Raw genomic sequence first — 19,795 nt, 5'->3', positions numbered from 1 at the left:
GTATATAAACATTGGGATGCTATTTTACCTGAAATGCACAAGGTCCACCCCCCGACAATTAATCCACAGCTAAAACGGTAAACCGAGTTAGATCCTCGTAATCGCTCCTCCTTCAGGCTTCTTCTTTGGACTTTCTATAGCGGTAGGCAACAAACTTTAAGCTGCATAAATCCACTTCCAATTAGACTGGAGTGTGGACCTCAGTTCATCTTTCAATCACCCACGTGGGTATATGCTCGTAAAAACCAATGAAGCGATGGCACGTGGGTATATGCTCCTAAAAACCAATGAGGAGATGGAAGAGGCGGGACTTGCAGCGCATCAAGCGTCACAAATAGAACCAAGTTCTATTTTAGCGCCTGGCTACACAGACGCTTGCGAGCAGTGTGGGTGCAGTGATTGAATAACATATATGTGCACATTTATTTTGCAATGCTTGCGCACGCGACACAAGTGTGCTTTCAAGACAATACAAGGTCAAATCATGACGTCAGTGATCTTTAGGTCGGAAAGTTGGAGCTCTAGAAAGAGGCCCCAGTTCCCGAGTTGGAGGATTTTTTTCCAGTCTAAGCTCCCAGTTGTCTTGAACGCACTGAAGTCGGACGTTGGAGATGTTAGGTCGCTAACTTATGTTTTGTTTTTTGTCAGCGCAACCTGTTTTTTAGACTGGTTTATGGAATGAGTTGTTGCTACTTGTTGCTACTGTTCCAATCAAATATTTGCGATGGCTCGCTGCAGGGACCACGTACATGTCAAAGGGTTAATACAGACTTCTAACAGAAGGCTATACTGTTTATTATGTTTCTGAAAAAACTTTACAGGATCTGGATTTAATCTGGATCATAATTGCTTTCTGGGAGTGGAGGGGAACTAGCTACTATGGTTATTTCTACCCCATTTCACATAAAAACAAACAGACAAAAACATTTAGGAGAAATTAGCCATGGAACATGTTTTACCACTCTACACGGGTCATGATATGTTTGCTCTGTCCAGCAGTTAAAGTACTAAACACAAATCCCCAGTGATGGGATTAGCCTTTACAGTGGTTATGGGAATAAAATACATTCTTTATTAACATGACATATAGATGGCACAAACAGTTTAGAGAGAGAGAGAGCGAGAGAGAAAGAGAGAGAGCTACTGATTACCCTCCTCTCTATCTCTGACTTTCAATTAAATTTAAGGGGCTTTATTGGCATGGGGAAGATATGTTTACCTTGCCAAAGCAAGTGAAATAGATCATAAATAAAAGTGAAATAAACAATACAAAATTCACAGTAAACGTTACACTCACAAAAGTTCCAAAAGAATGAAGACAGTCGATTTGTTTTCGAATTCTTTGTGGGTCTGTGTAATCTGAGGGAAATATGTGTCTCTAATATGGTCATTCTGTCACGATCGTCTTCCTGAGAGAGAGAGGACCAAGGCGCAGCGCGTGAAAAATACATCTTCTTTTAATGAAGGAAAAAACAAACACTTACAAAATGAACAAAACAAACGTGAAGCTAAACCTGAACTAAGTGCACACATGCAACATAGAACATAGACATAGACTACCCACCAAAAGCCTACTGCCTATGGCTGCCTTAAATATGGCTCCCAATCAGAGACAATGAATGACAGCTGTCTCTGATTGAGAACCAATCTAGGCAGCCATAGACATAACTAGACAACTATACTCTACTCTGCCCCATACACATACAACACCCCATAGACACTACAAAACACATACATTCCCCATGTCACACCCTGACCTAACTAAAAAACATAAAGAAAACAAAGAATACTAAGGCCAGGGCGTGACACATACATTTGGCAGGAGGTTAGGAAGTGCAGCTCAGTTTCCACCTCATTTTGTGGGCAGTGTGCACATAGCCTGTCTTCTCTTCAGAGCCAGGTCTGCCTTCAGCGGCCTTTCTCAATAGCAAGGCTATGCTCACTGAGTCTGTACATAGTCAAAGATTTCCTTAATTTTGGGTCAGTCACAGTAGTTAGGTATTCTGCCACTGTGTAGTCTCTGTTTAGGGTCAAATAGCATTCTATTTTGCTCAGTTTTTTTGTCAATTATTTTCAATGTGTCAAGTAATTTTTTGTTTTTGTTTTCTCATGATTTGGTTGGGTCTCAGAGCCCCAGGACCAGCTTACTTAGGGTGCTCTTGGGAATCGCTTCCTTTTAGGGTGGTTGTAGAATTTAACGGCTCTTTTCTAGAATTTGCGGGTATTGGCCTAATTCTGCTGTGCATGCATTATTTGGTGTTTTACGTCATACACTGAGGATATTTTTGCAGAATTCTGCATGCAGAACCTCAATTTGGTGTTTGTCCCATTTTGTGAATTCTTGGTTGGTGAGTGAATCCCAGACCTCGCAACTGTGAAGGGCAATGGGTTCTATTCATTTCTATATTAATTTCAAGCCATATGTAAAATGTTCCTGTTTTGACTAATTTAATAGAGTGGATTAGGTCTGCTCTATACCAAGTTAGCATACCCCCTGAGTCGCTTCCCTGTTTCACACCTGGTAGTTTAGTGGATGGGACTACCAGCTCTCTGTAATCTAGAGAGCAACCAGTGGGCCAGTCTCCTTTATACCATGTTTCTTGTAGGATGACAATGGCTGTATTTCCAATTTCTTTGATGAAGTCTGGGTTTCTGCTCTTTAGGCCAAAGGCAGATGACTTCAGACCTTGTATATTCCCTCTCTCTCTCTCTCTCTCTCTCTCTCTCTCTCTCTCTCTCTCTCTCTCTCTCTCTCTCTCTCTCTCTCTCTCTCTCTCCTCCCTTTCTCTCTCTCTCTCTCTCTCCTCCCTTTCTCTCTCTGTCTCTCTAATGTCAAAGGCATAAACAGCCAGTGGTATCATTAAGATCATCCTCCGTGCCTGGTCTAATTGGTTTTCCTTGCATTAAGGACTTTGTCCCAAATGACACCCTATTCCCTATATAACGCACTACTATTGACAAGTAGTGCACTACATAGGAAATAGTGTGTTATTTTATTTGGGACGCAGACAAGGTCTGCTCAGAGGGAGAAGGCCTCAATGGGATGTTAAGAGTCCAAGCTTAAGCATATGTCACCGACCATGGCCCTACTTGAGATTGGATGGAAAGGTCAATAGATGTTCACACACCATTTGCTCCTGGCCTGGGGTCTCCCTGTCTCTCATCTATGGTGTCTTAATGATGTTTTTCTGTTTTATAAGGGCAAATGTTTGGACATGGTGAAATGTTAAGGATGTGTGGTTTAGCTTTGTGAGGTTTAGGTGAGTATAGTATCTGTATCACAACCGGCCGTGATTGGAAGTCCCATAGGGCGGCGCACAATTGGCCCAGCGTCTTCCGGGTAGGGTTTGGTCGGGGTAGGTCGTCATTGTAAATAAGAATTTGTTCTTAACTGACTTGCCTAGTGATATTTTTGAATTTCGCGCGCTGCCTTTTCAGTAGATTGTTGTGGGTGTTCCGCTAGCGGATCCCCTGGGCTAGAAAGGTTAAATAAAAATCTGCAGACTGGGAGGAGTGGATTGGGAATGTTCTAGCTCCTTTGACACAATGCTTCTTGTCGACTGGAAACAGTTAAAGGTTTTGCTGGTGAATTACAGTAACCGTAATCCTTGCATGCTTTATCGTTGACCCCATTGTTAACACTGTAGCTTATTTTACCTGCCTGGCTGGCTGATAAGGCCTGAATGTGTTTCATGATTTCTTCCTTTTCCACGGGTCAATTTCCATTCGAGGAATTACAACAGTAAAACACCAATCAGGGAGTACTGAGCTGTCTGTCTGGGTTGTTTCCTAGCCAGGATCTACTTCCTGTGGTCTCTTAGGTTACGTCCCACACTAGGTTCTACGACTATAGCATCAACAGTCGGGGTGATCTGTCTGTGATCTTGATCTACTTTGTGTTGTTTCCTTTCCTGTTTCCTCTGGCAGTCTCTATGGGGGTACCACAGGGTTCAATTCTCGGGCCGACTCTTTTCTCTGTATATATCAATGATGTTGCTCTTGCTGCGGGCGATTCCCTGATCCACCTCTACGCAGACGACACCATTCTGTATACTTCTGGCCCTTCCTTGGACACTGTGCTATCTAACCTCCAAACGAGCTTCAATGCCATACAACACTCCTTCCGTGGCCTCCGACTGCTCTTAAACGCTAGTAAAACCAAATGCATGCTTTTCAACCGTTCGCTGCCTGCACCCGCACGCCCGACTAGCATCACCACCCTGGACGGTTCCGACCTAGAATATGTGGACATCTATAAGTACCTAGGTGTCTGGCTAGACTGCAAACTCTCCTTCCAGACTCATATCAAACATCTCCAATCCAAAATCAAATCTAGTCGGCTTTCTATTTCGCAACAAAGCCTCCTTCACTCACGCCGCCAAACTTACCCTAGTAAAACTGACTATCCTACCGATCCTCGACTTCGGCGATGTCATCTACAAAATAGCTTCCAATACTCTACTCAACAAACTGGATGCAGTTTATCACAGTGCCATCCGTTTTGTTACTAAAGCACCTTATACGACCCACCACTGCGACCTGTATGCCCTAGTCGGCTGGCCCTCGCTACATGTTCGTCGTCAGACCCACTGGCTCCAGGTCATCTACAAGGCTATGCTAGGTAAAGTGCCGCCTTATCTTAGTTCACTGGTCACGATGGCTACACCCACCCGTAGCACGCGCTCCAGCAGGTGTATCTCACTGATCATCCCTAAAGCCAAAACCTCATTTGGCCGCCTTTCCTTCCAGTTCTCTGCTGCCTGCGACTGGAACGAATTGCAAAAATCTCTGAAGTTGGAGACTTTTATCTCCCTCAACAACTTTAAACATCTGCTATCTGAGCAGCTAACCGATCGCTGCAGCTGTACATAGTCCATCGGTATATAGCCCACCCAATTTACCCACCTCACCCCCATACTGTTTTTATTTATTTACTTTTCTGCTCTTTTGCACACCAGTATCTCTACTTGCACATGATCATCTGATGATTTATCACTCCAGTGTTAATCTGCTAAATTGTAATTATTCGATTTATTGCCTACCTCCTCATGCCTTTTGCACACATTGTATATAGATTCTCTTTTTTTTCTACCATGTTATTGACTTGTTTATTGTTTACTCCATATGTAACTCTGTGTTGTTGTCTGTTCACACTGCTATGCTTTATCTTGGCCAGGTCGCAGTTGCAAATGAGAACTTGTTCTCAACTAGCCTACCTGGTTAAATAAAGGTGAAATAAAATAAAAAAATAAAAGGTGATAGCACTGCACTGTTAGATCTACTTTTTGATTTTTCCTAGGTGACGTTCCGCACCAGGATCTACCACTGTAACATCAACAGCCAGGGGGTGATCTGCCTGGATATCCTGAAAGACAACTGGAGCCCTGCCCTCACCATCTCCAAGGTGCTGCTGTCCATCTGCTCCCTGCTCACAGACTGCAACCCTGGTGAGTGACACAACGGTCAACCAATCAGACATACAGTAGATATACTGTACACATGTTAGACTGTAACCCTGGTGAGTGACACGGGTTCTCTATGGCAGGGATTCAAACCAAATACATTACACTGCAATTTACTCTTAGAATGTTTGTGCTGTGTCAGACGTGGACAGCCATAAAATATTACTCTACCTTGATGCATGCTTTAATTTCTACTTGAATGAAGTCGTTTCTAAACATTTTATAACTAAGTAGTCCTGTTTCCCTGCCTTGAGAGACTTGGTTATCTAAGGTCACCCTTGTACCAATGACTGTACACCTGTAACGAGTGCGCAGAGAGTCGGGAAGCAAGTTCAGGGAGTGAGTGTTTTAATAAATAAACGTAACATAATACAAAACAAGAAACCACGAACAACGCACAGATAAGACACAGAAACAGAAACAGAAACAATGACGCCTGGGGAAGGAACCGAAGGGAGTGACATATATAGGGCAGGTAATCAAGGAAGTGATGGAGTCCAGGTTACAAAGTTTTAGAGTCCCTGGCCAATTTTCAGCTTAGAACTTTTTTAACTTCTCATTATATTCTTACTGAGCACCAATCAGGTTTTAGACCAGGACATAGCACTGCACCAGTCTGGTTTTAGACCTGAACATAGCACTGCACCAGTCTGGTTTAAGACCTGGACAAAGCACTGCACCAGTCTGGTTTTAGACCTGGACATAGTACTGTACCAGTCTGGTTTAAGACCTGGACATAGCACTGCACCAGTCTGGTTTTAGACCTGGACATAGCACTGCACCAGTCTGGTTTTAGACCAGGACATAGCACTGCACCAGTCTGGTTTTAGACCTGGACATAGCACTGTACCAGTCTGGTTTAAGACCTGGACATAGCACTGCACCAGTCTGGTTTTAGACCAGGACATAGCACTGCACCAGTCTGGTTTTAGACCTGTACATAGCACTGCACCAGTCTGGTTTTAGACATGGACATAGCACTGCACCAGTCTGGTTTTAGACCTGGACATAACACTGTACCAGTCTGGTTTTAGACCTGGACATAGCACTGCACCAGTCTGGTTTTAGACCTGGACATAGCACTGTACCAGTCTGGTTTTAGACCTGGACATAGCACTGCACCAGTCTGGTTTTAGACCTGGACATAGCACTGTACCAGTCTGGTTTTAGACTTGGACATAGCACTGCACCAGTCTGGTTTTAAACCTGGACATAGCACTGCACCAGTCTGGTTTTAGACCTGGACATAGCACTGCACCAGTCTGGGTTTAGACCAGGACATAGCACTGCACCAGTCTGGTTTTAGACCTGAACATAGCACTGCACCAGTCTGGTTTTAGACCTGGACATAGCACTGCACCAGTCTGGTTTTAGACCAGGACATAGCACTGCACCAGTCTGGTTTTAGACCTGGACATAGCACTGCACCAGTCTGGTTTTAGACCTGGACATAGCACTGTACCAGTCTGGTTTAAGACCTGGACATAGCACTGCACCAGTCTGGTTTTAGACCAGGACATAGCACTGCACCAGTCTGGTTTTAGACCTGGACATAGCACTGCACCAGTCTGGTTTTAGACCTGGACATAGCACTGCACCAGTCTGGTTTTAGACCTGGACATAACACTGTACCAGTCTGGTTTTAGACCTGGACATAGCACTGCACCAGTCTGGTTTAAGACCTGGACATAGCACTGCACCAGTCTGGTTTTAGACCTGAACATAGCACTGCACCAGTCTGGTTTTAGACCAGGACATAGCACTGCACCAGTCTGGTTTTAGACCTGGACATAGCACTGTACCAGTCTGGTTTTAGACCTGGACATAGCACTGCACCAGTCTGGTTTTAGACCTGGACATAGCACTGTACCAGTCTGGTTTTAGACTTGGACATAGCACTGCACCAGTCTGGTTTTAAACCTGGACATAGCACTGCACCAGTCTGGTTTTAGACCTGGACATACCACTGCACCAGTCTGGGTTTAGACCAGGACATAGCACTGCACCAGTCTGGTTTTAGACCTGGACATAGCACTGCACCAGTCTGGTTTTAGACCTGGACATAGCACTGCACCAGTCTGGTTTTAGACCTGGACATAGCACTGTACCAGTCTGGTTTTAGACCTGGACATAGCACTGCACCAGTCTGGTTTTAGACCTGGACATAGCACTGTACCAGTCTGGTTTTAGACCTGGACATAACACTGTACCAGTCTGGTTTTAGACCTGGACATAGCACTGCACCAGCCTGGTTTTAGACCTGGACATAGTACTGTACCAGTCTGGTTTTAGACCTGGACATAGCACTGCACCAGTCTGGTTTTAGACCTGGACATAGTACTGTACCAGTCTGGTTTTAGACCTGGACATAGCACTGCACCAGTCTGGTTTTAGACCTGGACATAGCACTGCACCAGTCTGGTTTTAGACCTGGACATAACACTGTACCAGTCTGGTTTTAGACCTGGACATAGCACTGCACCAGTCTGGTTTTAGACCTGGACATAGCACTGTACCAGTCTGGTTTTAGACCTGGACATAGCCCTGCACCAGTCTGTTTTTAGACCTGGACATAGCACTGCACCAATCTGGTTTTAGACCTGGACATAGCACTGCACCAGTCTGGTTTTAGACCTGGACATAGCACTGCACCAGTCTGGTTTTAGACCTGGACATAGCACTGCACCAGTCTGGTTTTAGACCTGGACATAGCACTGCACCAGTCTGGTTTTAGACCTGGACATAGCACTGCACCAGTCTGGTTTCGGACCTGGACATAGCACTGCACCAGTCTGGTTTTAGACCAGGACATAGCACTGCACCAGTCTGGTTTTAGACCTGAACATAGCACTGCACCAGTCTGGTTTTAGACATGGACATAGCACTGCACCAGTCTGGTTTTAGACCTGGACATAACACTGTACCAGTCTGGTTTTAGACCTGGACATAGCACTGCACCAGTCTGGTTTTAGACCTGGACATAGCACTGTACCAGTCTGGTTTTAGACCTGGACATAGCACTGCACCAGTCTGGTTTTAGACCTGGACATAGCACTGTACCAGTCTGGTTTTAGACTTGGACATAGCACTGCACCAGTCTGGTTTTAAACCTGGACATAGCACTGCACCAGTCTGGTTTTAGACCTGGACATAGCACTGCACCAGTCTGGGTTTAGACCAGGACATAGCACTGCACCAGTCTGGTTTTAGACCTGAACATAGCACTGCACCAGTCTGGTTTTAGACCTGGACATAGCACTGCACCAGTCTGGTTTTAGACCAGGACATAGCACTGCACCAGTCTGGTTTTAGACCTGGACATAGCACTGCACCAGTCTGGTTTTAGACCTGGACATAGCACTGTACCAGTCTGGTTTAAGACCTGGACATAGCACTGCACCAGTCTGGTTTTAGACCAGGACATAGCACTGCACCAGTCTGGTTTTAGACCTGGACATAGCACTGCACCAGTCTGGTTTTAGACCTGGACATAGCACTGCACCAGTCTGGTTTTAGACCTGGACATAACACTGTACCAGTCTGGTTTTAGACCTGGACATAGCACTGCACCAGTCTGGTTTAAGACCTGGACATAGCACTGCACCAGTCTGGTTTTAGACCTGAACATAGCACTGCACCAGTCTGGTTTTAGACCAGGACATAGCACTGCACCAGTCTGGTTTTAGACCTGGACATAGCACTGTACCAGTCTGGTTTTAGACCTGGACATAGCACTGCACCAGTCTGGTTTTAGACCTGGACATAGCACTGTACCAGTCTGGTTTTAGACTTGGACATAGCACTGCACCAGTCTGGTTTTAAACCTGGACATAGCACTGCACCAGTCTGGTTTTAGACCTGGACATACCACTGCACCAGTCTGGGTTTAGACCAGGACATAGCACTGCACCAGTCTGGTTTTAGACCTGGACATAGCACTGCACCAGTCTGGTTTTAGACCTGGACATAGCACTGCACCAGTCTGGTTTTAGACCTGGACATAGCACTGTACCAGTCTGGTTTTAGACCTGGACATAGCACTGCACCAGTCTGGTTTTAGACCTGGACATAGCACTGTACCAGTCTGGTTTTAGACCTGGACATAACACTGTACCAGTCTGGTTTTAGACCTGGACATAGCACTGCACCAGCCTGGTTTTAGACCTGGACATAGTACTGTACCAGTCTGGTTTTAGACCTGGACATAGCACTGCACCAGTCTGGTTTTAGACCTGGACATAGTACTGTACCAGTCTGGTTTTAGACCTGGACATAGCACTGCACCAGTCTGGTTTTAGACCTGGACATAGCACTGCACCAGTCTGGTTTTAGACCTGGACATAACACTGTACCAGTCTGGTTTTAGACCTGGACATAGCACTGCACCAGTCTGGTTTTAGACCTGGACATAGCACTGTACCAGTCTGGTTTTAGACCTGGACATAGCCCTGCACCAGTCTGTTTTTAGACCTGGACATAGCACTGCACCAATCTGGTTTTAGACCTGGACATAGCACTGCACCAGTCTGGTTTTAGACCTGGACATAGCACTGCACCAGTCTGGTTTTAGACCTGGACATAGCACTGCACCAGTCTGGTTTTAGACCTGGACATAGCACTGCACCAGTCTGGTTTTAGACCTGGACATAGCACTGCACCAGTCTGGTTTCGGACCTGGACATAGCACTGCACCAGTCTGGTTTTAGACCAGGACATAGCACTGCACCAGTCTGGTTTTAGACCTGAACATAGCACTGCACCAGTCTGGTTTTAGACCTGGACATAGCACTGTACCAGTCTGGTTTAAGACCTGGACATAGCACTGCACCAGTCTGGTTTTAGACCTGGACATAGCACTGCACCAGTCTGGTTTTAGACCTGGACATAGCACTGCACCAGTCTGGTTTTAGACCTGGACATAGCACTGCACCAGTCTGGTTTTAGACCTGGACATAGCACTGCACCAATCAGGTTGAAGACCTGGACATAGCACTGCACCAGTCTGGTTTTAGACCTGAACATAGCACTGCACCAGTCTGGTTTTAGACCTGAACATAGCACTGCACCAGTCTGGTTTTAGACCTGAACATAGCACTGCACCAGTCTGGTTTTAGACCTGGACATAGCACTGCACCAGTCTGGTTTTAGACCAGGACATAGCACTGCACCAGTCTGGTTTTAGAGCTGGACATAGCACTGCACCAGTCTGGTTTTAGACCTGGACATAGCACTGTACCAGTCTGGTTTAAGACCTGGACATAGCACTGCACCAGTCTGGTTTTAGACCAGGACATAGCACTGCACCAGTCTGGTTTTAGACCTGGACATAGCACTGCACCAGTCTGGTTTTAGACCTGGACATAGCACTGCACCAGTCTGGTTTTAGACCTGGACATAGCACTGCACCAGTCTGGTTTTAGACCTGGACATAACACTGTACCAGTCTGGTTTTAGACCTGGACATAGCACTGCACCAGTCTGGTTTAAGACCTGGACATAGCACTGCACCAGTCTGGTTTTAGACCTGAACATAGCACTGCACCAGTCTGGTTTTAGACCAGGACATAGCACTGCACCAGTCTGGTTTTAGACCTGGACATAGCACTGTACCAGTCTGGTTTTAGACCTGGACATAGCACTGCACCAGTCTGGTTTTAGACCTGGACATAGCACTGTACCAGTCTGGTTTTAGACTTGGACATAGCACTGCACCAGTCTGGTTTTAAACCTGGACATAGCACTGCACCAGTCTGGTTTTAGACCTGGACATACCACTGCACCAGTCTGGGTTTAGACCAGGACATAGCACTGCACCAGTCTGGTTTTAGACCTGGACATAGCACTGCACCAGTCTGGTTTTAGACCTGGACATAGCACTGCACCAGTCTGGTTTTAGACCTGGACATAGCACTGTACCAGTCTGGTTTTAGATCTGGACATAGCACTGCACCAGTCTGGTTTTAGACCTGGACATAGCACTGTACCAGTCTGGTTTTAGACCTGGACATAACACTGTACCAGTCTGGTTTTAGACCTGGACATAGCACTGCACCAGCCTGGTTTTAGACCTGGACATAGTACTGTACCAGTCTGGTTTTAGACCTGGACATAGCACTGCACCAGTCTGGTTTTAGACCTGGACATAGTACTGTACCAGTCTGGTTTTAGACCTGGACATAGCACTGCACCAGTCTGGTTTTAGACCTGGACATAGCACTGCACCAGTCTGGTTTTAGACCTGGACATAACACTGTACCAGTCTGGTTTTAGACCTGGACATAGCACTGCACCAGTCTGGTTTTAGACCTGGACATAGCACTGTACCAGTCTGGTTTTAGACCTGGACATAGCCCTGCACCAGTCTGTTTTTAGACCTGGACATAGCACTGCACCAATCTGGTTTTAGACCTGGACATAGCACTGCACCAGTCTGGTTTTAGACCTGGACATAGCACTGCACCAGTCTGGTTTTAGACCTGGACATAGCACTGCACCAGTCTGGTTTTAGACCTGGACATAGCACTGCACCAGTCTGGTTTTAGACCTGGACATAGCACTGCACCAGTCTGGTTTCAGACCTGGACATAGCACTGCACCAGTCTGGTTTTAGACCAGGACATAGCACTGCACCAGTCTGGTTTTAGACCTGAACATAGCACTGCACCAGTCTGGTTTTAGACCTGGACATAGCACTGTACCAGTCTGGTTTAAGACCTGGACATAGCACTGCACCAGTCTGGTTTTAGACCTGGACATAGCACTGCACCAGTCTGGTTTTAGACCTGGACATAGCACTGCACCAGTCTGGTTTTAGACCTGGACATAGCACTGCACCAGTCTGGTTTTAGACCTGGACATAGCACTGCACCAATCAGGTTGAAGACCTGGACATAGCACTGCACCAGTCTGGTTTTAGACCTGAACATAGCACTGCACCAGTCTGGTTTTAGACCTGAACATAGCACTGCACCAGTCTGGTTTTAGATCTAGACATAGCACTGCACCAGTCTGGTTTTAGACCTGGACATAGCACTGTACCAGTCTGGTTTTAGACCTGGACATAGCACTGCACCAGTCTGGTTTTAGACCTGGACATAGCACTGTACCAGTCTGGTTTTAGACCTGGACATAACACTGTACCAGTCTGGTTTTAGACCTGGACATAGCACTGCACCAGCCTGGTTTTAGACCTGGACATAGTACTGTACCAGTCTGGTTTTAGACCTGGACATAGCACTGCACCAGTCTGGTTTTAGACCTGGACATAGCACTGTACCAGTCTGGTTTTAGACCTGGACATAGCACTGCACCAGTCTGGTTTTAGACCTGGACATAGCACTGCACCAGTCTGGTTTTAGACCTGGACATAACACTGTACCAGTCTGGTTTTAGACCTGGACATAGCACTGCACCAGTCTGGTTTTAGACCTGGACATAGCACTGTACCAGTCTGGTTTTAGACCTGGACATAGCCCTGCACCAGTCTGTTTTTAGACCTGGACATAGCACTGCACCAATCTGGTTTTAGACCTGGACATAGCACTGCACCAGTCTGGTTTTAGACCTGGACATGGCACTGCACCAGTCTGGTTTTAGACCTGGACATAGCACTGCACCAGTCTGGTTTTAGACCTGGACATAGCACTGCACCAGTCTGGTTTTAGACCTGGACATAGCACTGCACCAGTCTGGTTTCAGACCTGGACATAGCACTGCACCAGTCTGGTTTTAGACCAGGACATAGCACTGCACCAGTCTGGTTTTAGACCTGAACATAGCACTGCACCAGTCTGGTTTTAGACCTGGACATAGCACTGCACCAGTCTGGTTTTAGACCTGGACATAGCACTGCACCAGTCTGGTTTTAGACCTGGACATAGCACTGCACCAGTCTGGTTTTAGACCTGGACATAGCACTGCACCAGTCTGGTTTTAGACCTGGACATAGCACTGCACCAGTCTGGTTTTAGACCTGAACATAGCACTGCACCAGTCTGGTTTTAGACCTAGACATAGCACTGCACCAGTCTGGTTTTAGACCTGGACATAGCACTGCACCAGTCTGGTTTTAGACCTGGACATAGCACTGCACCAGTCTGGTTTTAGGCCTGGACATAGCACTGCACCAGTCTGGTTTTAGACCTGGACATAGCACTGTACCAGTCTGGTTTTAGACCTGGACATAGCTCTGCACCAGTCTGGTTTTAGACCTGAACATAGCACTGCACCAGTCTGGTTTTAGACCTGGACATAGCACTGTACCAGTCTGGTTTAAGACCTGGACATAGCACTGTACCAGTCTGGTTTAAGACCTGGACATAGTACTGCACCAGTCTGGTTGAAGACCTGGACATAGCACTGCACCAGTCTGGTTTTAGACCTGGACATAGCACTGTACCAGTCTGGTTTTAGACCTGGACATAGCACTGCACCAGTCTGGTTTTAGACCTGGACATAGCACTGCACCAGTCTGGTTTTAGACCTGGACATAACACTGTACCAGTCTGGTTTTAGACCTGGACATAGCACTGCACCAGTCTGGTTTTAGACCTGGACATAGCACTGTACCAGTCTGGTTTTAGACCTGGACATAGCCCTGCACCAGTCTGTTTTTAGACCTGGACATAGCACTGCACCAATCTGGTTTTAGACCTGGACATAGCACTGCACCAGTCTGGTTTTAGACCTGGACATGGCACTGCACCAGTCTGGTTTTAGACCTGGACATAGCACTGCACCAGTCTGGTTTTAGACCTGGACATAGCACTGCACCAGTCTGGTTTTAGACCTGGACATAGCACTGCACCAGTCTGGTTTCAGACCTGGACATAGCACTGCACCAGTCTGGTTTTAGACCAGGACATAGCACTGCACCAGTCTGGTTTTAGACCTGAACATAGCACTGCACCAGTCTGGTTTTAGACCTGGACATAGCACTGCACCAGTCTGGTTTTAGACCTGGACATAGCACTGCACCAGTCTGGTTTTAGACCTGGACATAGCACTGCACCAGTCTGGTTTTAGACCTGGACATAGCACTGCACCAGTCTGGTTTTAGACCTGGACATAGCACTGCACCAGTCTGGTTTTAGACCTGAACATAGCACTGCACCAGTCTGGTTTTAGACCTAGACATAGCACTGCACCAGTCTGGTTTTAGACCTGGACATAGCACTGCACCAGTCTGGTTTTAGACCTGGACATAGCACTGCACCAGTCTGGTTTTAGGCCTGGACATAGCACTGCACCAGTCTGGTTTTAGACCTGGACATAGCACTGTACCAGTCTGGTTTTAGACCTGGACATAGCTCTGCACCAGTCTGGTTTTAGACCTGAACATAGCACTGCACCAGTCTGGTTTTAGACCTGGACATAGCACTGTACCAGTCTGGTTTAAGACCTGGACATAGCACTGTACCAGTCTGGTTTAAGACCTGGACATAGTACTGCACCAGTCTGGTTGAAGACCTGGACATAGCACTGCACCAGTCTGGTTTTAGACCAGAACATAGCACAGTTTCAGCAGCTACACTTGTCTAAGATGATGTGCTATGTTGTTTTGAACAGTGGTTCCCAAACTTTTTATAGTCCCGAACCCTTTCAAACATTCAACCTCCATCTGGGTACCCCCTCTTGCACACTGTACGCTACATTTATTAAACATGAGTGTGAGTTTTTGTCACAACTCGGCTCGTGGGAAGTGACAAAGAGCTCTTATAGGACCAGGGCACAAATAGTAATATAATAATAATCAATAGTTTTGCTCTTTATTTAGCCATCTTACATATAAAACCTTATTTGTTCATCAAAAAATGAGAAGGGTATGCTTGAAAGGATGCACATAACTATGCAATGTTGGGTTGTATTGGAGAGTGTCTCAGTCTTAAATCATTTTCCACACACAGTCTGTGCCTGTATTTAGTTTTCATGCTAGTGAGGGCCGAGAATCCACTCTCAAATATGTACGTGGTTGCAAAGGGCATCAATGTCTTAACAGCACGATTTGCCAAGGCAAGAAACTCTGAGCGTAGCCCTATCCAGAAATCTGGCAGTGGCTTCTGATTAAATAACATTTTCACAGAACCGCTTGTTGCAATTTCGATGAGGCTCTCTTGTTCAGATATCGGTAAGTGAACTGGAGGCAGGGCATGAAAGGGATAATGAATCGAGTTGTTTGTGTTGTCCGTTTCGGGAAAGTACCTGCGTAATTGCGCACCCAACTCACTCAGGTGCTTCGCTATATCACATTTGACATTGTCCGTAAGCTTGAGTTCATTTGCACACAAAAAATCATACAATGATGGAAAGACCTGTGTGCTGTCCTTGTTAATGCAGACAGAAAAGAGCTCCAACTTCTTAATCATAGCCTCAATTTTGTCCCACACATTGAATATAGTTGCAGAGAGTCCCTGTAATCCTAGACTCAGATCATTCAGGCGAATAAAAACATCACCCAGATAGGCCAATCGTGTGAGAAACTCGTCATCATGCAAGCGGTCAGACAAGTGAAAATTATGGTCAGTAAAGAAAACTTTCAGCTCGTCTCTCAATAAAAAAAAACGTGTCAATACTTTGCCCCTTGATAACCAGCGCACTTCTGTATGTTGTAAAAGTGTAACATGGTCGCTGCCCATATCATTGCATAATGCAAAAAATACACGAGAGTTCAGGGGCCTTGCTTTAACAAAGTTAACCATTTTCACTGTAGTGTCCAAAGCGTCTTTCAAGCTGTCAGGCATTCCCTTGGCAGCAAGAGCCTCTCGGTGGATGCTGCAGTGTACCCAAGTGGCGTCGGGGGCAACTGCTTGCACGAGTGTTACCACTCCACTATGTCTCCCTGTCATGGCTTTTGCGCCATCAGTACAGATACGCCAACATGAGCAGCAGCTACGTTTGGCTACATATGGAACATTATTGGAATTCCCGCGAGAGAGTAACGGTTCATGTGATTGGATGTTAATTATTTGACTAGGCTACCTGTATTTGACATTGTGTTGTTATTTCGCTGAACACTAAATGGTTTAATTTTATTTTTGGCAGTGAAACGAGGCTACTCAGGTGAGAAAAAAATCTCACCCAAGTGTATAGCCCCGTTGGAAAATATAAATGGACTATTTGAAAATGTGAAGAAAAAAATATGTAAATAAAAAAAAAAAAAATGTGAATCACATTTTTGTTTGGCGTACCCCCGATGGCTTTGCGCGTGTTTGGGAATACCTGGTTTAGACCATAAAAATCATTGGGCTTCCTTATTTATTGACCTGTTGAAGGCATTTGATATGGTTGACCATCTCTTACTTGTTCAAAGGTTGTCTGAAATAGGCCTAGATCAGGCATCTTACAATTGGTTCAAGAACTGTCTAACAGACAGGACTCAATGTCTGCTTACTGACAGTATCAAATCTAGTTTCCTCAATATTACGAAAGGTGTGCCGCAGGGGACGATTTTGGGCCATGTTCGCTTCACTATTTATATAAATAATATTGGTCTGTCTGTTAAAACCTGTAACATTGATATCTTTACACATATGATACAGTTGTTTCCTCCTGTGCCCTCTCAGTACAGCAGGCCATTCGTGACCTTCAGCATGGTTTTGAATCAGATCAAAAATCGCTTACTGATCTTAAACTAGTCCTAAATGCTAATAAAATGAAGTTTATGTTGTTTTCTAGGCCTCGTAATATTGACCCTAAGGACCTGCATATTTGCACATTGAAGGGAGCCCAAATTGAGCAAGTTGGTTTCTTTTATAGAAATAAATCCTGCCTCACTTTGGAAAGTAGAAGTAAGATTGTTCAAGCAACACTTCTCCCCAGTGGTGGATTTAGGTATAGGAGTGGAGGCATCTTGCCGGGGGGGGGGGGGGGGCACGGGGCGTCCGTACAAAAAAATTAGGAATGGTGACATTTTCACAATCGGTTTTCTATCGCTCATTTGCACATCACGTCAATGATATCACGTCACCGTGTGGGATTGTGGGTCAATTAACCTTGTCGGAGTGGGCGCCCTGATTGTAGTTTGTGAGCTAGGCAGGCTACTGCCTGGGAAGGTCTCCCACTCAGAAGTACAAGATGGGGAGGGGGCGGGGGTAGGTTGACCTCAGGTCTCCCCACTGGAAGCCCGAGGTAGGGGGAGTGGGGGAATCTATCAAATAGCGCACCTCTAACTTTGTACAGTGCTAATGCAATTAGAAAAATCTGTCACACTTCGAAATGCTACCAAATAAACCACAATTCAATCAGAATACTGTGTATTTATAGTTTCACAGACATATTGTGGCATTTTTTTCTGGTTTGTGCGAAATCATTAAGAATAATATAAAACCAGTCTGCACACCACCAAGGTAAATTGGTTTAGTCTTGACTCTTGGTTGACCGTGTTGGGGGATGGGTAATGTATTGCTGCTCGAGTGCCAAATCAACACAAATCTGTTTCTATTTGTCTTTGTTACTTCTTTTTGATTTTTAGGAGTCTTATTTTTGTATATATTTTATATTTTTAAATGTTATGATTATTTATTTGTGATGTTCCAAATGTGGGGGGGGGGGGGGGGGGGGCTGAAGGGGGGGTCCGCCCAGGGAGCCATACAAGCCAGAACCGCCACTGCTTATACTTGCATGCGGCAGCCTCTGCTTTAAAACCTTTAGATTCAGTCTATCACTCAGCACTGCTTTTTATCACTGGGGACAATTTTCGTACACATCACTGCATTTTGTATAGTTCTGTTGGCTGGATGTCTCTGACTACCAGAAGGGCCCAGCATTGGCAAATGTTTGTATATAAAGCGGTTCTTTAGAGACTCCCCCACTACCTCAGCTCACGTATTAACTGGAGATCCAGCAATTTTCAGACCCGCTCTCTGGACTGGCTGCTTATGGAGGTCCCACAGGTCTCCACTGACCTGGGGAAAATGTTTTTATTTTTAATGCCCCCAGCTCATGGAATAGCCTTCAGGCCACCTTGAAATTAGACTCGCTGGTCTCCATTGGACAGCTTAGATCGTGTTTAAAGGAGGTGATGTGTGAGAGTTGTGTTTGTTTTGATCTGGTTGTATTTTTTGTATTGATATGATTTATTGTATGTTCATGTTCACAGGGCTCCCTTGCAAATGAGACCCTGGTCTCAATGGTGACCCACCCTGTATAAATAAAAGTTCAATAAAATAAAATGTTAGACTTAGGCACCTCGTACTAATGCATTGCTCATCTCTCCTCCTGTCTTCTCCCTCTCCTCTCCTCTCTTCAGCGGACCCTCTGGTTGGTAGCATTGCCACTCAGTACCTGACCAACAGAGCCGAGCATGACAGGATAGCCCGACAGTGGACCAAGAGATACGCCACATAGAGGTCACGACTCCTGACCCCGTCCTGTCTGACCCCCCGTCCCCCCAGCCCCTCTGCCTGCAGTGTGAAGGTCCCGGAGGCGACGTCACATTGTGCAACAAATCTTTATAGCCTTTACAATATGGACTTCTGTGTATCTGTCTGATTACTGATTCTACTCCTCCACATTTTACCCTGCTATGAGGACTGGGTCTGAAGAGAGACAGAGAGATAAGCAGACCCCAACAGGCATTGTCTCACGTCAGATAGCGCAGCTGCGTCTCCGTCTGCACTGATAGTTCATGGCAACACAGAGCGTTAGAATGACGCCATCTGTCGGAAGACAATGCCCAATAACAGGTAAATGGATATTGGAGTAGAATTTTGTAGCTGTAGATTTTAGCTATGTTTAAATGCCTCTACTTGCAAGTCTTGCTTCTTTGGGATATTAAAAAATAAAATGTATTTTGTGATGTAATAAAGGAAACTATTCCTCAACCAAATATTATGGTGCATTTTAGCCTTCTCCATTATCTGTATGAAGTTAAAGAAGAAAAAACAACTAGCTGTTGTAGATTATTAGAGAAGATGATGTCATTTACATGAAAGCCAGACACCCATTTCCACGTATGTAGTTACATTATACTGTTGTGACTGTTTTACCTTTGTCAATTTGTAATGAAAACGAGATTTCATTTAAACCTTTTTGTAGTGCAGCAAAAGATGAGCCACCACTGTAACATCCCCAAAACACAATAAACTTGTCCCAAGGGTTGAGTTGTACAGTGTAAACTATTGGATGATCGACATTGGCAGCTGGCATTCAATAACCTGGGCTGCATCCAGAATGGCACCATATTCCCTGTATAGTGCACTTATTTTGACCAAAGCCCTATGTGCCCTGGTAAAAAAATAAGTGAATTTGGGATGCAGACAAAAGCTCAATTTGTTCAGGCCCAGTATGCATAAGGAGAGGACCCGTCCCCGGGAAATGAACAGGACATTGTCATT

At 45.6% G+C, this 19,795-nt stretch overlaps 1 protein-coding gene across 1 annotated transcript in view; it reads left to right on the top strand.

Moving 5' to 3' along the window:
* The window catches only part of LOC120058537 (ubiquitin-conjugating enzyme E2 E3-like), a 53,246-nt gene extending 33,685 nt beyond the window's left edge, over positions 1–19,561 (top strand). The window contains exons 5-6 of the mRNA XM_039007265.1: positions 5,300–5,447; positions 18,709–19,561. Of these exons, the coding sequence (XP_038863193.1) occupies positions 5,300–5,447; positions 18,709–18,806 (246 nt within the window). The 3' untranslated portion in view covers positions 18,807–19,561. The remainder of the gene's footprint in view (positions 1–5,299; positions 5,448–18,708) is intronic.
* Positions 19,562–19,795: the final 234 nt, after the last annotated feature.

This window comes from Salvelinus namaycush, chromosome 13 (assembly GCF_016432855.1).
Source record: "Salvelinus namaycush isolate Seneca chromosome 13, SaNama_1.0, whole genome shotgun sequence".
Lineage (NCBI taxonomy): Eukaryota > Metazoa > Chordata > Actinopteri > Salmoniformes > Salmonidae > Salvelinus > Salvelinus namaycush.
Note: the sequence above shows the minus strand (reverse complement) of the source record. Positions and strands in the feature narration are given on the sequence as shown.